This window comes from Panthera uncia (assembly GCF_023721935.1).
Source record: "Panthera uncia isolate 11264 chromosome C1 unlocalized genomic scaffold, Puncia_PCG_1.0 HiC_scaffold_4, whole genome shotgun sequence".
Classification (NCBI taxonomy): Eukaryota; Metazoa; Chordata; class Mammalia; order Carnivora; family Felidae; genus Panthera; species Panthera uncia.
The window spans coordinates 52,363,561-52,385,678 of NW_026057585.1; the positions used below are offsets into that span (position 1 = coordinate 52,363,561).

General features: G+C 37.0%; 2 protein-coding genes across 4 annotated transcripts in view; one reads left to right on the forward strand and one right to left on the reverse strand.

The window, feature by feature from the left end:
* The window catches only part of JAK1 (Janus kinase 1), a 692,496-nt gene that overhangs the window by 192,674 nt on the left and 477,704 nt on the right, over positions 1–22,118 (forward strand). The window lies entirely within an intron of this gene.
* The window catches only part of RAVER2 (ribonucleoprotein, PTB binding 2), a 97,476-nt gene that overhangs the window by 63,446 nt on the left and 11,912 nt on the right, over positions 1–22,118 (reverse strand). For both annotated transcript variants that reach the window (XM_049618540.1, XM_049618539.1), the window contains exons 2-4: positions 14,006–14,072; positions 8,875–9,344; positions 5,431–5,622 (exon numbers count right to left, since the gene is read on the reverse strand). In XM_049618540.1, coding sequence (XP_049474497.1) covers positions 5,431–5,622; positions 8,875–9,344; positions 14,006–14,072 — 729 coding nt within the window. The remainder of the gene's footprint in view (positions 1–5,430; positions 5,623–8,874; positions 9,345–14,005; positions 14,073–22,118) is intronic.

Genomic DNA, 22,118 nt, shown 5'->3' on the forward strand with positions numbered 1-22,118 from the left:
CCAAACTCCACACCCGAAAAACAAATAACCCAGTGAAGAAATGGGCAGAAAACATGAATAGACACTTCTCTAAAGAAGACATCCGGATGGCCAACAGGCACATGAAAAGATGTTCAACGTCACTCCTTATCAGGGAAATACAAATCAAAACCACACTCAGATATCACCTCATGCCAGTCAGAGTGGCCAAAATGAAGAAATCAGGAGACTATAGATGCTGGCGAGGATGTGGAGAAACAGGAACCCTCTTGCACTGTTGGTGGGAATGCAAATTGATGCAGCCGCTCTGGAAAGCAGTGTGGAGGTTCCTCAGAAAATTAAAAATAGACCTACCCTATGACCCAGCAATAGCACTGCTAGGAATTGACCCAAGGGATACAGGAGTGCTGATGCATAGGGGCACTTGTACCCCAATGTTTATAGTAGCACTCTCAACAATAGCCAAATTATGGAAAGAGCCTAAATGTCCATCAACTGATGAATGGATAAAGAAATTGTGGTTTATATACACAATGGAATACTACGTGGCAATAAGAAAAAATGAAATATGGCCTTTTGTAGCAACGTGGATGGAACTGGAGAGTGTGATGCTAAGTGAAATAAGCCATACAGAGAAGGACAGATACCATATGGTTTCACTCTTAATGTGGATCCTGAGAAACGTAACAGAAACCCATGGGGGAGGGGAAGGAAAAAAAAAAAAAAAGAGGTTAGAGTGGGAGAGAGCCAAAGCATAAGAGACTGTTAAAAACTGAGAACAAACTGGGGGTTGATGGGGGGTGGGAGGGAGGGTAGGGTGGGTGATGGGTATTGAGGAGGGAACCTTTTGGGATGAGCACTGGGTGTTGTATGGAAACCAATTTGACAGTAAATTTCATATATTAAAAAATAAATAAATAAATAAATAAACATTAAAAAAGAAAAAAAGAAAAAAAAAAGAAAAGGGGAGCAGGAGAAGAAACAGTTAAATCAGTTAATGAGGTATTTCCCTTGATTCCAAAATAAATGATGGTACAAAAAATTTTAAGCATTTTTCACTTATGAGGACACGAACACATATGCACAATAAAATATCTAATCAAATCACACAATGCATTGGAAAAAATATTATCAATTACAGTTTATAATGCAAGGATGGTTTAACATGAGAAAATCGGTGTGATTCAGCACATTAAAGAATTTAGGGAGAAATCACAGGATTATCTCAAGTTGCAGAAATGCTCTGATAAATTTTAGTACCTATTTATGACTTTTTAAAATTTTTACTAAAATTTTTTTTAATGTTTATTTATTTTTGGGGGGGGGGGGGGGGAAAGGGCAGGAGAGGGAGACACAGAATCTGAAACAGGCTCCAGGCTCTGAGCTGTCAGCACAGAGCCTGACTCAGAGCTCGAACTCATGGACTGTGAGATCATGACCTGAGCTAAAGTTGGATGCTTAACTGACTGTACCCAGGCGCCCCATGATTTTCTTTTTTAATCTCAGAAAATTTGATAAAGCATATGTACCAGGAACCTGTAGAAAGCATCAATGCAGATGCATTACTTATAAGATCAAGAAACATTTAAGATTTCTCATTATCACTGATATCTGATCATGAAGGGCGCTGCATGCCATGCAAAGGAATCTGAATTTATGCAGACATTAAAGAATATTAAGTAAGTAAATGACATAATCTGATTTGAGGATGGAAAAGATCACTCCTGAGGTCCTGTGGAAGATGGATTACAGTGGTGACCACACAGAGGGCTATTCTTAACACCAAGGTGAGAAAAGATGAGATCCTGAGCAAAGTAACAAAGATGTTGACAAGTCTCAAGGATTTAAGAAATGTTGGGACATACAACTGAAAGGATTTACTAATATTTTTGACATCTGGATTTGGGCAGCAGGTGAGGGAAACCAATCATGATTAACTGAGTTTTTGGTTCAGATAATTTTAGTTTGGGTGAACTTGTGCCACATACCGAACACAGAATTATACATGTATGTCACATATTTATAGTGGCATCAAGCCACCTAGGTGTTTGTTTTTCTCTAAGGGAACACAGTGTCCTGGTGCAAGTAGGCGACTGGATAAGAACTGGATTCAGAGTTGTAACCTCAGCAAATCCAATCCCACATTATAGAACACAGAAAAACAAGTTCCAGAGAAAAGATAGTTTTCTTTTGAAAATGTTGAAATTTAACTACTTATATGAAGGAAGAATGTTTAATAATCATTTGGAAATGCATATTTAGTGCTGAGGGCAAACTGGTTCAAAAATACAAGCTTGTAAGTCATTACTGATAGGCAATAACTGGGGCTATTGGAATATACAAGAAGTAAGTGAAAAAGCCAAAGGCAGAAGTCTGATACCAGCCCTTAGGGAAAAAGAAGAAAGGGCACGAATAGTTAGGCAGAAAAAGAATAGTGGGTAGAATTCAAGATGGTGGAGGAGACTTTTAAAGACACCAAGCAATAAAATGCTGAATAGTGCCTACTCAACTTCAATACTAAGAAATCTCTATTAATCTAAATGGGAACAGATTCACTTGAATAGCTGAGGTAGAAACCACAGTATATCAGGCTGAGGCGGAATGGGAAATGAAGAAATGGGAATAAACCAAGTAGGGGCTAATTGTTCAAGAGGCTCCAGTTGTGAAGGAAGAGCAATATAAAAGCCAATTTCTATTTTTTTAAATATGAAATTTATTGTTGGGGCGCCTGGGTGGCTCAGTCGGTTGAGCGACCGACTTTGGCTCAGGTCACAATCTCACAGTTTGTGAGTTCGAGCCCCGCATCAGGCTCTGTGCTGACAGTTCAGAGCCTGGAGCCTGCTTCGGATTCTGTGTCTCCCTCTTTCTCTGCCCCTCCCCTACTCGTGTTCTGTCTCTGTCTCAGAAATAAACATAAAAAATTTTTCTTTTAAATACGAAATTTATTGTCCAATTGGTTTCCATACAACACCCAGTGCTCATCCCAACAGGTGCCCTCCTCATTGCCCATCACCCACCCTACCCTCCCTCCCACCCCCCATCAACCCTCAGTTTATTCTCAGTTTTGTTTTTTTTTTTATTTTTTTTTTCCAACGTTTTTTATTTACTTTTGGGACAGAGAGAGACAGAGCATGAACGGGGGAGGGGCAGAGAGAGAGGGAGACACAGAATCGGAAACAGGCTCCAGTCTCCGAGCCATCAGCCCAGAGCCTGACGCGGGGCTCGAACTCACGGACCGCAAGATCGTGACCTGGCTGAAGTCGGACGCTTAACTGACTGCGCCACCCAGGCGCCCCTATTCTCAGTTTTTAAGAGTCTCTTATGGTTTGGCTCTCTCCCTCTCGAACTTTTTTTTTCCTTCTCCTCCCCCCATGGTCTTCTGTTAAGTTTCTCAGGATCCACATTAAGAGTGAAAACATATGGTATCTGTCTTTCTCTGTATGATTTATCTCACTTAGCATAGCACTCTCCAGTTCCATCCACGTTGCTACAAAAGGCCTTATTTCATTCTTTCTCATTGCCAAGTAGTATTCCATTGTGTATATAAACTACACTTTCTTTCTCCATTCATCAGTTGATGGACATTTAGGCTCTTTCCATAATTTGGCTATTGTTGAGAGTGCTGCTATAAACATTGGGGTACAAGTGCCCCTATGCCTCAGCACTCCTGTATCCCTTGGGTCAATTCCTAGCAGTGCTATTGCTGGGTCATAGGGTAGATCTATTTTTAATTTTTTTGAGGAACCTCCACACTGTTTTCCAGAGCAGCTGCACCAGTTTGCATTCCCACCAGCAGTGCAAGAGGGTTCCCGTTTCTCCACATCCTCTCCAGCATCTATAGTCTCCTGATTTGTTCATTTTAGCCACTCTGACTTAAAAGCCAATTTCTAGAAAGAATTTTTAAAGGAAAGGATCTGAGCATGTTTATGAGAAGATGGGATGGAGCTAGCAGAGCAACCAATGAAAAAACGTTGAAAGGTAAGGATCACGATCCTTGAAGATGGGAGACACAGTCATGAGCCGCAGTGTTGGCTGGACGAGGTACAACTCTTCCTCCAAGAGAGCAGGGATCTTTGTCCATGGATGAAGCATGACCATCTGATACAAAGGACGAAGGCAGAAGAGAGATTAAGGCTTAAGGTAATTGCTGTAGAAAATGGAGAAGAGCGGCTGATGAGAGATGTGAAGCTAAAGTTTTTCAGGGGACCAGCCATAAATGCAGGACACACACATGTAGTAGCATCAAGTCACCCAAGTGTTTGTTTTTCTTCAAGAGGACACAGTGCCCTGGCTGCAGAAGTAGGTGACTGGATGAATTCAGAATTGTAAACTCAGCAACTCTGATCCAACAGAGGCATGACATTGACAGTCAAAGAATAGCTGAGGCTGTGACTTAGAACAGGAGAATGACAGGAGAGCTTAAGAAGGAAAAGGCAAACTACAAAAGAAGGGAGAAGGGATCAAGGACCAGACATGAAGTGCAAGAACAGGAAGAGGAGGGCAAGTGATGTGAGACCAAGAGCAATCTCCTATCCTTTTCTCCCTCCCCCGTTCATCCATGAACCACTTTCAGACTAATCTCTTGATGGCTTCACTCTGATCCCATCACTACCTTGTTTATATACCTCATAAGCTCCCCTCTGCTTATCAAATTCAGTCTAAATCCTTCCAGTGCTTGATGGTCCTCTGATTTGGCATCAACCTACCATGTCATCCCTTTCTATACTCCTCCACCTCCACCACTCACCACTCTGGAAGCATGCAAATTTCACCTCATCCTACTGCTTGAAAGGTTTTATTCAATTCCTTCTACCTCCTTATGGTTGCCAGATTTAATTGGTAATACCCAGATGGGTTTCAGATAATCAATGAATAATTTTTTCAATGTAAGTATGTCCCATGCAAAATTTGTATTTATCTAGCAATTCTATCCTCCATTCCCAACAATACAGTTCAAAATCATACTTTAACGTCACATTCAAGTGTCACACTATGCTAACATGCCTCGAGTAAAAACTGAACAAGAACTAGTGTCTATCTGCATGGAACTTCCATACCACAGAGGTACAGAGAAAAATAAGCAGGCAGTCAACAATAAAGAAGTAGTTACAATGAGCCATGTGGGCAAAAAGGAAGCACACACCTTCCTGTATTTGCACTATGCATACTTTATGAACACTTTGTAAAAAGAGACATTACACTCAAAGTTTAGAACAGAGCATTCCTTCAAAAAACTTCTTCAGATGGATACACTTTACTTAATGCAATTTTTTCTTTTGTAATGACTCCTGGCTTGATTTGACAGAGATACCATTTAGCCAATTTTTACAAAGGAAGAATGTCTTTGTGTAATGGAAATGTAATGCAGGTCCAATGAATGGTCAACTGGTTTGGATAGATTAAGATAGCATTAGCATTCTTCTATATCCTCATAAAGAACAATAAACTTACCACACGTTGAGCTGCTATCAATGCTGCTAATGTGCTTCGCCCAGGTGCTCCTGGGGCACAGAAGGAAACGTGGACTTTGCTTCCCTTGATCGTCATACCATCAGCGGCTTGCTGAACCTCTTCAGCATGCTCTGCAGTGTTATATTCCACCACTGCAAAGCCGCCAACATAACTACCTTCATCCTGTGCAAGCTGATTTAACACAGTTTGTTAAAAGGAGAATCCTGATATCTGGTTAGAAATATTTATTTTCAGTATGCAATTTTCATTTTCAAAAACAAACATATCAGAGCATATACTGGTGAAAATAATGTATTCTCTCTCTCTAAAATTAAAAGTTTCCTAGTTGTGGGATGCCTGGCTGGCTCAGTTGGAAGAGCATGCGATCCCTGATCTTGGGGTCATGAGTTCGAGCCCCACGCTGGACATATAGGTACATTAATAAATAAACAAATATATAAATAATGAATGTTCACTAGTTGCTTAGATGCGTCCTGAAGATAGGATGATAAACAAGACTGTCCAATTTCTTTTCAATTCTTTGATTTTCTAATTTACTTTAAAACTCAAAGTTCAAATGACAATATTCCCTCTATATTAAAAAAGATGTGTAACTGATAATTTATAGAAAAATGTAGAAACACAATAAATAACACTTTAAAATAAATTTACCAGATACATGGACAAAGAAAGATACTGAACAATTATCTGACCACATATCTATGTAAATTAAAGTTTATATTATCAAGAGAAGAAAGGTAGGAGGAACCATATTCAACTTTTAATTCAGTATTTCAGGAAGATCTCAGGAATTTGGTCAAGTATTCCAAAGCAAATCTTATGTGGGAAAATTGTGCCCTGGGTTTGTTAAAATACCATATGCAACACACAAGCTTTGTTTCTGAATGTGCCCTAAACAAACTCCTACAATGCAGAACTAGATTTATTTCCAGTCACCCACCTGTAAGAGTGTAAAGGAAGATACTAAAGTCCTGGATCTGTAAAGACTGGTACAAAGAGCAAAAATAAGAACAAAATAAGACACTAAAAAGTTTCTAAGTTTTGAACATGTCTGAATTATCTTAAACACATTCACTCTATAAAGTGGTAAATGTGATAAAATTCAGCATGGTATGTCTTTGAGAAGACACATCTATGATACTTGTTTGGATTTGGCATCTCATAAGTTAGTATTACAATTAAATCATTTCTTAGTCCTTTTTAGTTTCTTTTCTCTTTTTGAAGTTTTACTTTCTAACTATACAGTGAGACCAAATTTCTATCTTTCCTTCACATTCTTCCTTCCTTTTAAAACTTTCCTCATGAAACTTTTCTTCCATGAAACTTTTTCCAATTACATGGGAGAAAGGGAAAATATATACCTCTTCTAAACATCTCTCCTACAACCCCGTTCCTCTTGTAATCCAAACCAGATATTTGGGGCACGTGGGTGGCTCAGTCGGTTGAGCGGCCGACTTCGGCTCAGGTCACGATCTCACAGTCCGTGAGTTCGAGCCCCGCATCGGGCTCTGGGCTGATGGCTCAGAGCCTGGAGCCTGCTTCCGATTCTGTGTCTCCCTCTCTTTCTGCCCCTCCCCCGTTCATGCTCTGTCTCTCTCTGTCTCAAAAATAAATAAACGTTAAAAAAAAATTTTTTTTTAAATCAAGATTTGTAAACGCCGTCACTGTCTTTGGTGTCCCTTGATTACAAAGTAAGAGACTGTGTTCAATGTAGTCCCTTCTACCTACCAAGCAAGAATCTGAACATCCCAGATCCACTGCTAAAGGCGTCATAAAGTTGTTTCATCAATCTTTTGAAAACGTTTCAAACACTTATTATTCCTGGTTCATTATGGTAACTTTCATGCCTATATAAATTATAATACCATTTTAATTCTTCCAAAAGACAAAATCCTCTAAGTCCACAGTATCAGTAGTTTTAAAGAGTTTTTTTTAGTTCAATAGGAGAGCCACTCAAACATGTATTAGTCTGACTCCCCATCTAGTTAATTTTCCATTATTTTGAAGTATTTTAACAGAAGCGAAATGGCCACTTGCAAATAGTGTAACAAACACTTTTCTACCAATGGCAAGCTGGATTAGAGAACCTCTCAGGTACCTTCCAATTCTGGGATTCATAATTCAAATACAATTTGTGATAAACAGCTTTCCCCCTCACATATGCCTCAAAGGCCTCAACGACAGCTACAAAGAATTATATATGACCTTAGAATAGCACTATACAATTTTTAGTATTCAAAAATAGTATATGGATTACAGAAATCACTTTTCAATAACTGAGCAAAGACTGACAAAAGCTTTGTCACAAAACTTTCTAATTTTATGAAGCTCTTGGATGGTTTCCTTGATGTTTATATTGGGATTGGAGGGGTAGAAATGAAAAAATAAGGTAGGCATTCATATATATATATATAATATATATAATATATAATATACATAATATACATAATATACATATTATATACATATATATTATATATAATATATACACATATATAATTATAATTATAGATATTATATATACTTATGTAGTTAGCTATATATATTATTTAAATATACTATGGTTATGTATATGTATGTGTGTGTGTGTGTGAGTGACCATAACTCCTAGCCTCCCACTGTAACAGTAGAGACTGAACAAATATATGATTAAAGAAAACTGGTGGGGTGGTGGGGGTGGAGAACAGGGGTTAAGAAGAAAAGCAGCATGAGAGAGAAGGAGAGAAGAGAGAGAAGGAAGAAATTAAGAAAAGCAAGAGAGAAAAAGAGTTCATTAGTTGCTATCAAACACCTATAAGGGAAGGATCTTATAGTCCATATCTATGTTTAGAATATATTTAATCTTACTGATAAATTACATGAAAATTCATACCAGTGTTGTCAGTTTTCAAGATCTTCTCTAAATGTCTCACCATGATCCCATTAGGACAGAATTATACATTCTTTTTAAACCTCATAATACTTTTCTATCTTCCAATAATTACATCACTCTTTATACAGGATTTATCATTATTTGCTTGTCAGTACCTTCTGCAAAATTGTAAGGTATTGAGAGAGTACGTTTCTATTCTATTTCTAACTTTTAGCAATATAGTGTCTGGTGCAGAGAAGATAATAAGTAAAACTTGGATAGATGAACGGATCAATGAATGAAAGGCTAGACACATGGATGGAATGAGGTGAATGAGTAAGTGATGGGTTTGCTAAGACATACTTAACTATATAATACTATAGGTTGACCCACACACAATGGGAATTGATTTAAAATTTACCATGAACTTAAAGTCTTCATTATAGACTAAAGAAGAATTAGATTATCCACTGTGATATTCACATAGGCATAATAAATTTGTGAGTGCATATACAATAGATACAGAGGCAGATATTTTCAAATATTTCAAATGATACCTGAAAAATACATACCTGGCAAAACACAGGTTTATGTATACTGGAAAAAAATTGCAACAGCTCCTCTGAATCCCTGTAGTCACTAGGGAGTTTATCTATACAAAGGCACTTAGAATGAATTAGCTCTGCAGCCAATAGATTAACATCCATCCATTGTGCAAACAGAGCTGATGCTCCCAATTGTTTACCCAATAACTCCAATCTAGCCTTTGCAGCAAAGTCTTTTTTCATGTATTCCACAAATCCATAGCCTTTGGAATGGCCAGTAACCTCACTGTAGACTAGAAAACATCTCTCGATATTTCCATAAGCACGAACAAGTTCTTCAAACTCTTCTAATGTAAAAGAAGTGGGTAAGTTGGTAATACACAGCAAAGCATCTGTTGGCTGGAGCTGAACAATTAAGTCCTTTCCTCGAAAAGAATATTGATGGAACATCTGAATTGCATTCTGGGCTTGTTCCCCATTCAGTAAGGTAACAAAAGCTAGAAGATAACAAAATGAATTAAAGTTTTGTCTAAGCCAGTGTTTGCAAACTTTTTTGACTATGACCCACAGTAAGGAATATATTTTTGGTCTGTGACTCAATAAACACACACACACACTTCAAATATTTCTGAAACAAAAGTATCAGTAACTGAAACTCCTGCCCTATGCAATGCACTCTGATATTTTCTATTCTATTTCATTGTGTTTTTTTAGGCTGATACCAACCACTAACCTAATTTCATGACCAGTGACTCAAATCAAAGTACAAGAATTATATCAGGAGTTCCACTGTAAGATACTACAATGTTCTGTTTTGTTTTTGATTTTCATACAGATTTTATTTTTTCCAACTATGTCTAATGCAAAATTTTATAAAGTCTTAAAAATTTTCTTTCATATTGAAGCACCTAAATACATAAAGCAAATATTGACAGAAAGCAAGAAATTGACAGTAATACAATAATAGTAGGGGACTTTAACACCCCACTTACATCAATGAATAGATCATTCAGGCAGAAAATCAATCATGAAACAGTGTCTTTGAACGACATACTAGGGCAGATGGACTTAACAGATATATACAGAATATTCCACTCCAAATCAATAGAACACACATTCTTTTCAAGTTCACAAGGAACATTCTCCAGGATAATCATATGACAGGATACGGACAAGTTTCAATAAATTTAATAAAATTTAAATCCTGTATCTTTTCTGATCACAATGGTATAAAACTAGAAATCAATCACAAGAAAAAAAAGTGGAAAAACACACAAAGGTGGAAGCTAAACCACATGCTACTAAACAGCCACTGGATTTCTTCAATGAAGAAATTAAAGATGAAATTAAAAATACTTGAAGACAAATGAAAATAAAAACACAATGTTCCAAAATCTCTGGGACACAGCAAAAGCAGTTCTAAGAGGGAAATTTATAGGGATACAGGCCTAACTAAAGAAACAAGAAAAATCTCCAACAGTCTAACCTAACACCTAAAGGAATTAGAAAAGGAAGAAGAAACAAAGCCCAAAGCCAGGAAAGGAAGAAGATATTAAGATCAGAGCCAAAATAAATTAGAGAGTAAAAAAAAAAACAACAGAAAAGATCAATGAAACCAAGAGATAAAAGATCAACAAAATTGATAAACCTTTAGCCAGACTCATCAAGAAAAAAAGAGAGGATACAAATAAATAATATCAGAGATAAAAGGGGAATTAACAACTGACACCACAGAAATACAAAAGATTGTAAGAGAATACCACAAAAAATTTTGTCAATAGACAGAACAACCTAGAAAAAATGGGTAAATTTCTAGAAACATACCATCTTCCAAAACTGAATCAGGAAGAGATAGAAAATCTGAACAGACCAATTACTAGTAACAAAGTTGAACTGATAATGAAAAACTTCACACAAACAGAAGTCCAGGACCAGATTGCCTCACAAGTGAATTCTACCTTTCATTTAAGCAAAAATACTGATTCTCCTGAAACTATTCCAAAAATAGAAGAGGAAGGAAAGCTTCCAAATACATTCTATGAGGCCAGTATTACCCTGATTTAAAAAACAAAACAAAACAAAACAGAGACACTACAAAAAAAGAAAATCACAGACAAATATTCCTGGTGAACAGATGGAAAAATCCTCAACAAAATATTAGCAAGCTGCATTCGGCAATACATTGAAAGGATCATTCACTTGGATCAAGTGGGATTTATTCCAAGGAGACAAGCAGGTTCACATATTCACAAATCAATCAACAAGGATAAACCACATTAACAAAACAAAGAAGTCATACAATCATCTGAGTAGATGCAGAAAAAGCATTTGACAAAATTCAACATGAATTGATGATACGCTCTCTCAACAAAGTGTGTTTAGGGGATATGTACCTTAACCTAAATAAAGATCATTCATGAAAAACACACAGCTAACATCATACTCAATGGTAAAAAACTGAAAGCTTTTTATCTAAGACCAGAAACAAGACAAGGATGTCCACTCTTGCCACTCTTATTTAACATAGTACAGAAGACCTAGCCACAAAAATTAAATAAGAAGTAAAAGTCATCCAAATTGGTAAGGAAGAAGTTAAACTGTCACTATTTGTAGATGGTATGATACTATATGTAGAAAACCCGAAAGATTTGACCAAAAACTATTAGAATACATGAGTGCAGCAAAGCTGCAGGATACAAAATTAATACACAGAAAATAGCTGCCTTTCTGGACACTAATAATTAAATAGCAGAAAGAGAAAGTAAGAAAACAATCTCATTTATAATTGTACTAAAAAGAATAAAATGCCCAGGAATAAATTTAACCAAGGAGGTAAAAGACCTGTACTCTGAAAGCTATGGCATTGATGAAATAAATTGAAGATAACACAAACAAATGGAAAGATATTCCATGCTCCTGTATTGGAAGAGCCAATACTGTCAAGATGTCTACACTACTCAAAGCAATCTACAGATTTAATGCAATCTCTAACAAAATACCAACAACATTTTTCACAGAACCTGAACAAATAATCCTAAAATTTATATGGAACCACAAAGAACCTCAAGAAGCCAAAGCAATCTTGAGAAAGAAGAATCAAGCTCAAAGTGTTACAATCCTAGCTTTCAAGATCTACTACAAAGCTGTAGTAATCAAAACAGGATGGTACTGGCAGAAAAACAGACACATAGATCAATGAAACAGAGGGCCCACAAATAAGCCCATACCTATATGGTCAATTAATCTATAACAAAGTAGGCAAGAATATACAATGGGGAAGGCAGTCTTTTCAATAAATGGTGCTGGGAAAATTGTACAGCCACATTCAAAAGAATGAAACTGCACCTTCTTACACCGTACACAAAATAAACTTACAATGAACTAAAGACTTAAATGTGAGACCTGAAACTGTAAAACTCCTAATGGTTGCAAAAAAAAGGCAGTGATTTTTTGGACATCACCCTTAACAACTTATTTATGGGTATGTTTCCTTAGGCAAAGGAAACAAAAGCAAAAATAAACTATTGAGACTACACTAATTTGCCTGGCCAAGGAAATCATCAACAGAACAAAAAGACAACCTAATGATTGTAAGAAGATATTTGCAAATGATGTATCTGACAAAGGACTGATACCCAAAACATATAAACATATACAAATCAACACCAAAAAACAATGTGATTAAAAAATGGGCAGAGGAGTGCCTGGGTGGCTCAGTTGGTTAAGCATTTGACTCTTGATTTCAGCTCAGGTCATGACCTCACAGTTTGTGAGATCAAGCCCTGTGGCAGGCTCTGTGCTAATAGCATGGAGTCTGCTTGGCATTCTCTCTCTCTCTGCCTACCTGGCATTCTCTCTCTCTCCTACTCTCACTTTCAAAATAAATGAACAAGCATTTCTTAAAAATGGGCAAAGGGCCTGAATAGACATTTTTCCAAAGAAGACATACAGATGGCCAACAGATACATGAAAAGATGCTCAACATCACTCATCAGCAGAGAAATGCAAATCAAAATCATGAGATATTACCTCACACCAGTCGCAATGGTTAGTATCAAAATGACAAGAACTAAAAGTGTTGATGAGGATGAGGAGAAAAGGGAACACTTGTGCACTGTTAATAGGAATGTAAATTAGTGCAGCCACTGTGGATAGTAGTATGGGGGTTCCTCAAAACATTGAAAATAGAAATACCATATGATTCAGTAATCCCACCACTGGGTATTTACCCAAAAAAAATGAAAACATTAATTTGAAAAGATACATGTTTGCTGCAACATTATTTACAACAAAGATATGGAAGCAATCCAAATGTCCATTAATAGATAAATGCATAGAGAAGATATGGTGTGTGTATATATATACATATATATGCACACACACATGTATATATACACACATATAACAGAATATTACTCAGCCATAAAAAAGAATGAGATCTTGTCATTTGCAACCACATGAACAGACCTAGAGGGTATATTGCTAAGTGAAACAAATCAGAGACAGAAAGATAAATACCAAATGATTTCACTAATGTGTGGAATCTAAAAAAACAAATGAATAAACAAAAACAAATGGGGGGGCACCTGAATGGCTCAGGTGATGGAGCATGCAACTTGATATCAGGGTCATGAGTTTGAGCCCTGTGTTGTGCATTGAATGTGCTTTAATAAAAAAAAAAAAAAAAACTCTTAAATACAGGGAACAAACTGGTGGTTGCCTGAGGGGACATGGGGGAGTGGTGAGTGAAATATATAAAGGGAATTAAGAGGTACAAACTTCTAGCTATGAAATAAGTGACGGAGATGAAAAGTACAGCATAGGGAACACGGTCCATAATACTGTAATCATGTATGGTTACAGATGGTGACTACACTTACTGTGGTAATCACTGAGTAATGTATAGAATTGTGGAATCAATATGTCGTACACCTAAAAAAAAATATGTTGTACATCTGAAACTAATATAACATTGCATGTTAATTACACTGCAATTAAAAAATAAACAATGCAAAGCCTACAAAAATTTACTATAACATCACAACGTATTAGGACATTCTTTATAAAAATGAATGTTTCTAGTAAGATACATAGATACATTAATAATGCCCACATTTAGAATCAAAGTGAAACCAGATGCTTAAAAGTGAAATCTTACCTGTTCTCTTATTTCTGTCCACATAACAATACTTTAACTCATAGTCTTGTAATAAATCATGAACTTCCTGAAAGAGACAAAACACGAGTTCAAATAAACACATGAATGCAGTTAGTGGATAATCCAGCTGTATTAGCCAATCATTACTACCACCATCTGCCATGTACAACACCTTCCACGGACCTCCATTATTTAAATTAAAGGCATTCCAGGCCCACCAAATATGACATCAACCTACCTCTCCAACTGTATCTCCCAGTACAGGATCTGCACACAGATCCTGTTTCTGCTCTATGAGCACTATCTCATGAGGATGCCATGCACAGCCCTCATTCTGAATCTCTGCTCATGCGGATACCTTGACCTTGCATGGGACAAAGATATCAATACTTGTAAACTTCATCTGAAACCACATGCATCCTTTGAAATCCCAGTTCAAATATTCTTTCATGAAGTTTTCTCCAATTCTTTCCCACAGGACATGACTTCTCTCACCTCTACACTAACAATGATCATACTTTTTTAATGCCTGTCTTATAGAAATAATATTAAACATTTCTCTTGGTATATCACATGCTGAGTTTTTAACAATACACTTGTAGATGCTGTAGTACCAGCCTAGAGAATAAATACAGTTAGACTGCAAACCTAGCGATCCCCGGGTATGAAACAATAACCACCACAAGGTACACGTGTGGTTCAATTTATTTCCACTTGGCTCCCCAAGATGTTGAAACTGGCTTTCCAGTTCATTCTGTTTCCATTATCAATCCAGTCTGAACTTGCTTCTTCTGGTATGACTTTCACCCAGCTGGGGTCCTGAAAAAGCAAATTTATATTCCCAATCCCCCTGTTAAATTGATAATACTTGAGTATGGGAACTGCATTTCATAGATTTGTATAGTACCTGTACTGCTTTGCATACGGTAGGCACTCAAACATACACTAAACTGAAAATAATTATTTTGTCATTGAATTGATATTTGGCCTTGAAAGTTTACTAATAATACACAACAGATGCAATTATTATTTTCTAAAGGAACTGGACTATCATGTAGGTGGACATTCTGATCCTGGATGGAGGGTTACAGCCAACCTGTTCTATATTGCACATGAATAAATTAAACATACACAAGTGCTGGTATATTGAGTTCACAATAGAAGCGAATTTACTCAATGATAATAATTCTTATCATTGCCATTATTATAGCTAATATTCATTTAGCTTTTACTTAGGTACCAGAGCAAGGGTACCTCACTCCTTTTATTAAAAACCAGGAAACCAGAGCAGAGAAAAATCAAGTAACTTGCCAAAGTCATACTTAGTAACTTGCTGAGTGGAGATTCACCCATCAGTCTGGTTCCAGGGACTACAACCTTAACCTCTACACAATACCACCATATTCCTTCAAAAATTAATTAAAAATAGTATACTACCACTAAGAATTACAAAAACAATATCATTAGTGCCCTAGTAAGAGATCATATGGAAACAGAAAATAAATACGTGGGCAGTTACAAATTGAGACATATTTTCCCCTTTAACACAATGTAAGTGGGGGGGGGGGGGGGGGGGGGGAAGAGTGACATAACAGGCAAAATATAAAAACATAATGTTAGGTGAAGAAAAGATAATCACCTATGGTAAGAAAGAAAAGAAAGTAAAGTTGATAATTTAGTATTCTTTAATAGTAAGTCAAAATTAGATATATTTTAAAGTAACATACTACCAATTTTGTGAAATATGGTTTGATGAGTTATGTAGTAGTATGATCAATATACATATCTTACTACGGTCATTTTTTATCTTGTAAACTGTAATGTTTTCTTGGACTTAAAAAAAACATATAGTGTATTCATTAAGAAAGTGTAACTCTCTCAATAGCATAGCACACACATCTTGCCAATCAGCTAATACCTAATATAGAAGGTGGTACGCTTTTAGTCGCACAGACTTTCATCTCTCCTTTCAGTAGTTAACAGCTGTCGAGCGCCAGATTAAGAAAACATGACACTGCTCTTCACATTATCAACTATCTGTAAACAAATGACATGTTATGTTCCTCATTCAGCTGAATTACCTGAGAGAGATCTTAAATATTCAAAGATGCATTTTGCAACTTAAAGTTTTTATTTTTAAAATACCTCTATTTAAAATTGTAACTTTTCTATGTATCAGATGTGGCATACAGATTTTGCCAGCTGGGAAACCTTACAAGACTTCTTGTAAAGAAAAAAAAAACGATTATTTTTCTCCATGCCCTGGTTGTTTTGACCCAGGCAAAAGTGGGTCACCCCTCAATTTAAGCCTTGGTAAGTTGGCCAAATTAAAAACTTAAAACCTGAAAGAGAGCCCTAACAACCATTTGCCTAAATTCCACTATGCTCTACAGAAGCACAGAACCCAAACAACTGAAAGTGTATCTCCCTATTCTAAGAGCTTTATGACATTTCTATTAACTTATAAGTTAATTTTAAGGAATGAAGTAGCACCTTTGATGAAAACATTTTGTCTTCTGACCAGGAATATCAGTTACAAATTACTTACAGTAAGATAAGTTCATCAAAACTGATAGCATTAAACAGCTTTAGTAACCTATCTCCAGGCCACGTTCATTACCACTCTCTGGAATTAAATGAAAGTTTTGCACATATGAAATACTTCCTGGGGAGAGAATTGATAGCCTTAAGGAAACCCAGCCTCAGGTTTTTTTTTTTTTAATGTTTATTTTTGAGAAAGAGACAGAATATGAGTGGGGAAGGGGTAGAGAGAGGGGGTTCAGGGGATCCAAAGTGGGCTCTGTGCTGACAGCAGAGAGCCCATTGTGGGGCTCGAACTCATCAACCACGAGATCATGACCTGGGCTGAAGTTGGGCATTTAACTCACTGAGCCACCCAGGCGCCCCAACCCAGGCTTAGTATTAAACATGAATCACATCACCTTCTAAACCCTTCTCAGACTTACTTTCATTAATTTTTTTTTTTTTCCTAAGAAAGGCCTTCACAGATTTCAAATTCTACTTTTTTGGAATAAAAAAGGAAACATTTTTGCTAATTTACCTTTAAAATTTTAAGTGATTTGATATTATAAAGAGATTATCTGTAACACATATTAAGTTATGAGGCATAATAATGAAATAAGCATCTAGGAACTCACCACAAAACCTAAGAGAACATTAGCAACACTGTTCCACTGACTTTTGCATTCATTTGCTAGGCTCATCCCACCGTTCCCCTATGGTTGGAGTTGCTCACTTAGGTATGCATCTCCAAACAATATGTTGTTTTACTTGTTTCTGAGCTTTAGAGAAATGGTATTATGATGCTTTTAGTTTTCTGTGCCTTGCTTCTGTGTGTGTGTGTGCTTTGCTTTTTTTTTTTTTAAGTAAGCTCCATGCCCAACTTGAGGTCTAAACTTACAACCCTGAGATCAAGAGTCAGACGCTCTACTGACTGAGACAGCTAGGTGCCGTGTGCCTTGCTTTTTATACTCAATAATATGTTCCAAAAATTCACTCGTGTTCCACCTGGCCATTCATTTATTCACTACTGTTTGGTATTCCATTCTAGGACTATTTTTCTATCAATGAATATTTGCTTTCTAGGTTGTTGTTTTGCTACTTACATATTTTTAAAAAATTACTACCACGGCACCTGGGTGGCTCAGTCGGTTAAGCATCCAACTTTGGCTCAGGACATGAGCTGTGCTGACAGCTCAGAGCCTGGAGCCTGCTTCAGATTCTGTGTCTCCCTCTCTCTTCCCCACTCATGCTCCCTCTCAAAAATAAACAGTAAAAAAAATTTTAAATAATAAGAAAAAAACAGCAGATGTTGGTGAGGACACGCAGAAAGATGATCTCTTTTGCACTGCTGGTGGGAGTGCAAACTGGTGCAGCCACTCTGGAAAACAGTATGGAGGTTTCTCAAAAAGTTAAAAATAGAACTACCCTATGACCTAGCAGTTGCACTACTAGGTATATATCCAAGGGATACAGGTGTGCTGTTTTGAAGGGGCACATGTACCCCAATGTTTATAGCAGCACTACTGACAATGGCCAAAGTATGGAAAGAGCCCAAAATGTCCACCAACAGATGAATGGATAAAGATGTGGTATATATACACAATGGAGTATTATTTGGCAATCTAAAAGAATGAAATCTTGCCATTTGCAACAACATGGATGGATCCAGAGTGTATCATGCTAAGCGAAATACATCATTCGTATGACTTCACTCATATGTGGAATTTAAGATACAAAACAGATGAACATAAGGGAAGGGAAACAAAAATAAAATAAAAACAGGGAGGGGGACAAACCATAAGAGACTCTTAAATACAGAGAACAGAGGGTTGCTGGAGGTGCTGTGGGTGGGAGGGGGGATGGGCTAAATGTGTCAGGGGCATTAAGGAGGACACTTGTTGGGATGAACACTGGGTGTTATACATAGGAGATGAATCACTGGAATCTACTCCTGAAATCATTATTGCACTATATGCTAACTTGGGTGTAATTAAAAATAAAATAAATTAGGGGCGCCTGGGTGGCTCAGTCAGTTAAGTGTCCGACTTCGGCTCAGGTCACGATCTCGCGGTATGTGAGTTTGAGCCCTGCGTCGGGCTCTGTGCTGACTGCTCAGAGCCTGGAGCCTGTTTCAGATTCTGTGTCTCCCTCTCTCTCTGACCCTCCCCTGTTCATGCTCTGTCTCTCTCTGTCTCAAAAATAAATAAATGTTAAAAAAAAATTTATTTAAAAAATAAAATAAAATTACTACCACATTCTTATAAATTTTATATATTTCCTAGTGCTCATGTACAAGTTTCTGAAGAAATGAAATTCCTGGGCTGCACATATGCAAATGATCGTCTTTGTATGAAAGTGCCAATTTGTTTGCTGGAATGTCTGTACCAGTCTATATTCCATCAGGAGGATGTGAAAGTCCTGCTAATACATATCCCTACAATGCTTGGTGTTACCAGATACTTGTCAATTTCGTGAATATAATTGTACCTCACTGTGATCTTAACTTGTATTCCCTTGATTACTAAAGGTAGAGCTTGTGATAGTTACTTTTAGGTTGACTTGGCTATAGTATCCAGCTATCTAAACATTAATCTAAGTGTTGCTGTGAAGGATTTTGTAGACGTGGTTAGTATCTACCATCAGTTTAAGTAAAGGAGACAACCTTACATAATGTGGGTGGGCCTCATCTAATCAGATGAAGGCCTTAACACCAAAAACTGAGGTTTCCTGGAGAAGCAATCCTGCCTCAAGACCATAGCATCAAAACATGCCTGACTTTCTAGCCTGTTGATGTGCCTGACAGATTCTAGACTTGCCAGCTCCCTCAATCAATCAATCAAGCTCTCTCTCTATATATATATCTGCATATAGTATAAATACATTTTAACATGATATTATATACGTATCTGAAGAACTTTAACTGACATAGGCACCTTTTCATGTTTATTTGCCATTTATTTCTCTTTCTAGAAAACACTCATCTTGATTGCCATTTTTCTATTGTATTTGTCTTTTAACGACTTGTAGGAGTTTTTTTTTTTCTTTAACATATTCTGCATACTAACCCTTTGTTGGGAACTGTATTATAAATGTATTCCCCTGCTATGTGGTCTGTTATTTTATTTGTGAATTTTTCTGGTGAAGAGAAATGTATCATTTTAATCAAGCCAAATTTATTAATTCTTTCCTTTACCATTTGTATTTTTTGTACATTAAGAAGTCCTTTCCTGAGGCAGGTGGGTGGCTTGCACAGATAAGCCTCTGACTCTTGGCTTCAGCTCGGGTCATAATCTCACAGTTGGTGAGCTCAAGCCCCACTTCGGGCAAGCATGAGCCCCTGCATGGGGTGAGCATGAGCCCTGCTTTGGGTGAGCCCCACTTCTCTCCTTCTCTCTGCCCCTTGCTCACCTGCACCCCCACCCTCAAAAAAAAAAAAAAAAAGAAATCCTTTCCTACCCAAGTCCTAAAGACATTTTGTGTTCCAACAATTTTTAAATTTCCCTGTTGCTTATCAGTTTTCAGTCTGTTAGCCATATTATGCTAGCTACAATTTCCAGCACAATCTGGAATGGAAGTGATGCTGACACTGCTCCTAATCTCAGAGGGAAAGTTCTCAGTAGTTCACCATTGAATATGATGGCTTTGGGTTTTCTAGATAATCTTCAAGTTTGAGTTCTCTTCTATTCCTGATTCCTATGAATTTTTATTAGGAATGGGTGTTAAATTTTATCAAATGCTTTTTTTGCATCACTCGTGATGCCTTAAGTTCCATCTTCGTGCCAATAATCTCTAAATTCTTATTTCCACTTTCAAACCTCTCTCTTAGGCTCCAAACCTAGATGTGCTATTGCTTGCTTGGAACAGCATTTGCATGTTCCACATCAGGTAATAATTTTTTTTTGGCCCAATGGAGGGTCTATCATATATTATCTTTCATGATACTGCCTGAGTAAATGTGGTATTAATTTTAACTTTGGTAAAATTTTAGCAACTTTAAATGGAGCTATTATGTTGGGAAGTTCATTTGAATACAAACTTTTTGCCAGGGTAACATTCTGACTTTGTCTAAAAAAATTAATACACTTTTAGCTTTTCTTATTATCAAAATAGTAATAATAATGATAATTTACAGAGTGCTCACTGTATCCCAGGCAATTTATAGATATTATCTCATTTAATCCTATTTAACCCAGATTAGCTAGATTTTAAAACTGGATTTTATTATCCAGATTTTAAAGATGAGGCCATTGAGGCCTAGAAAAGTATAGTGAACTACAGTATAGACAGTATGTGATTGATCTAGGATTCAAACCCAGAATAACAGACTCTAGAGCAAACACAGTGAACTACTAAACTATATTGCATCTTAAGTATCAGCACTACAAAAATAAAGTCTAAGAAATATTCATTCCCATCACATTTCTAAAACTTACTGCATCACTGACCTCCTAACCTTAGAATGAGGGTTAGGCCAAGAACAAAGCTTGAAAGATAAAAACAAAAATAACATAGTGTTACTTTTTGACAGCTAGAAATAAGATTGCATCACTACCTTGGGTTAATTATTTCAACGGATCCTCATTTCCCTTAAAGTAAAATCCAAACTCCCTAATATGGCTTATAAATGTTTCATCATCTGGTCCTCACATAGCCTTTCTCTAGTGCTTGCACACATTTAGGGGAGGGAAGTGGATGCACACAGCAGACAGCAAGCTCTCTGGGGTCTTTTCTTCTGAGGATCCTTCTCCTGCTGGATCAGGGCCCCACCCTTACAGCCTTGTTTAACCTTAATTACTTCCACAGAAGCCCCATCTCCAAATATAGCCACACGGTGAGGGGAGGGGGGCTAGGTCTTCAACATATGAATTTGGAGGAACACACACATTCAGTCCATAACAGGTGCCGTCATGAAATGGCTGGTTCCAGGGCTGAAGCACAGAAAGTGCAAAATAAGCTGCAACATCTTATGTTGAAAACAAAGGAAGTGCTTGGCAAAGGATGGGGACATGTACAAGGACCTCAGACCCTTCCCATAAGTGTGTGCTGGAATTAGTGACTTGTTTCCAAGGAATCGTGAATGGGAAAAATTGTGTCTTTACAGGAATGACATAGAAGACATCACCTTATGCAAATGATCAAGGTTAACATCACTGGTAGTAAGTCACGTTCTCCCTAAAATGATGTTATCAGAAGTACACCTCACCTCTACGGAATTCTTACCAAAATTCCATAACCCTAATCTCTCATGAGAAAAACATCATACAAACCAACGTGGAGGGGCATTCTAAAAGATATCTAACCAAAGCTGTCAAGGTCATAAAAAGCAAGGAAGAGAAACTGATGCAGAATGGAGACCAATGGGACATACTGACCGAGTGCAATGTGGGCCCCTGAATTGGATCTTGGAACAGAAAGACGACATAAGTGAAAAAACTAATGAAATCCAAAGACTGAAGTTCTGTTAATAATAATGTACCAATGTTAATGTCTTAGTCCTCACTAATGTACCTTGAGTATATAAGATGTAACATGAATGGAAACTGGGATACATGGGAACTCTATCTCATATCTTTGCAATTTTTTCTGTAAA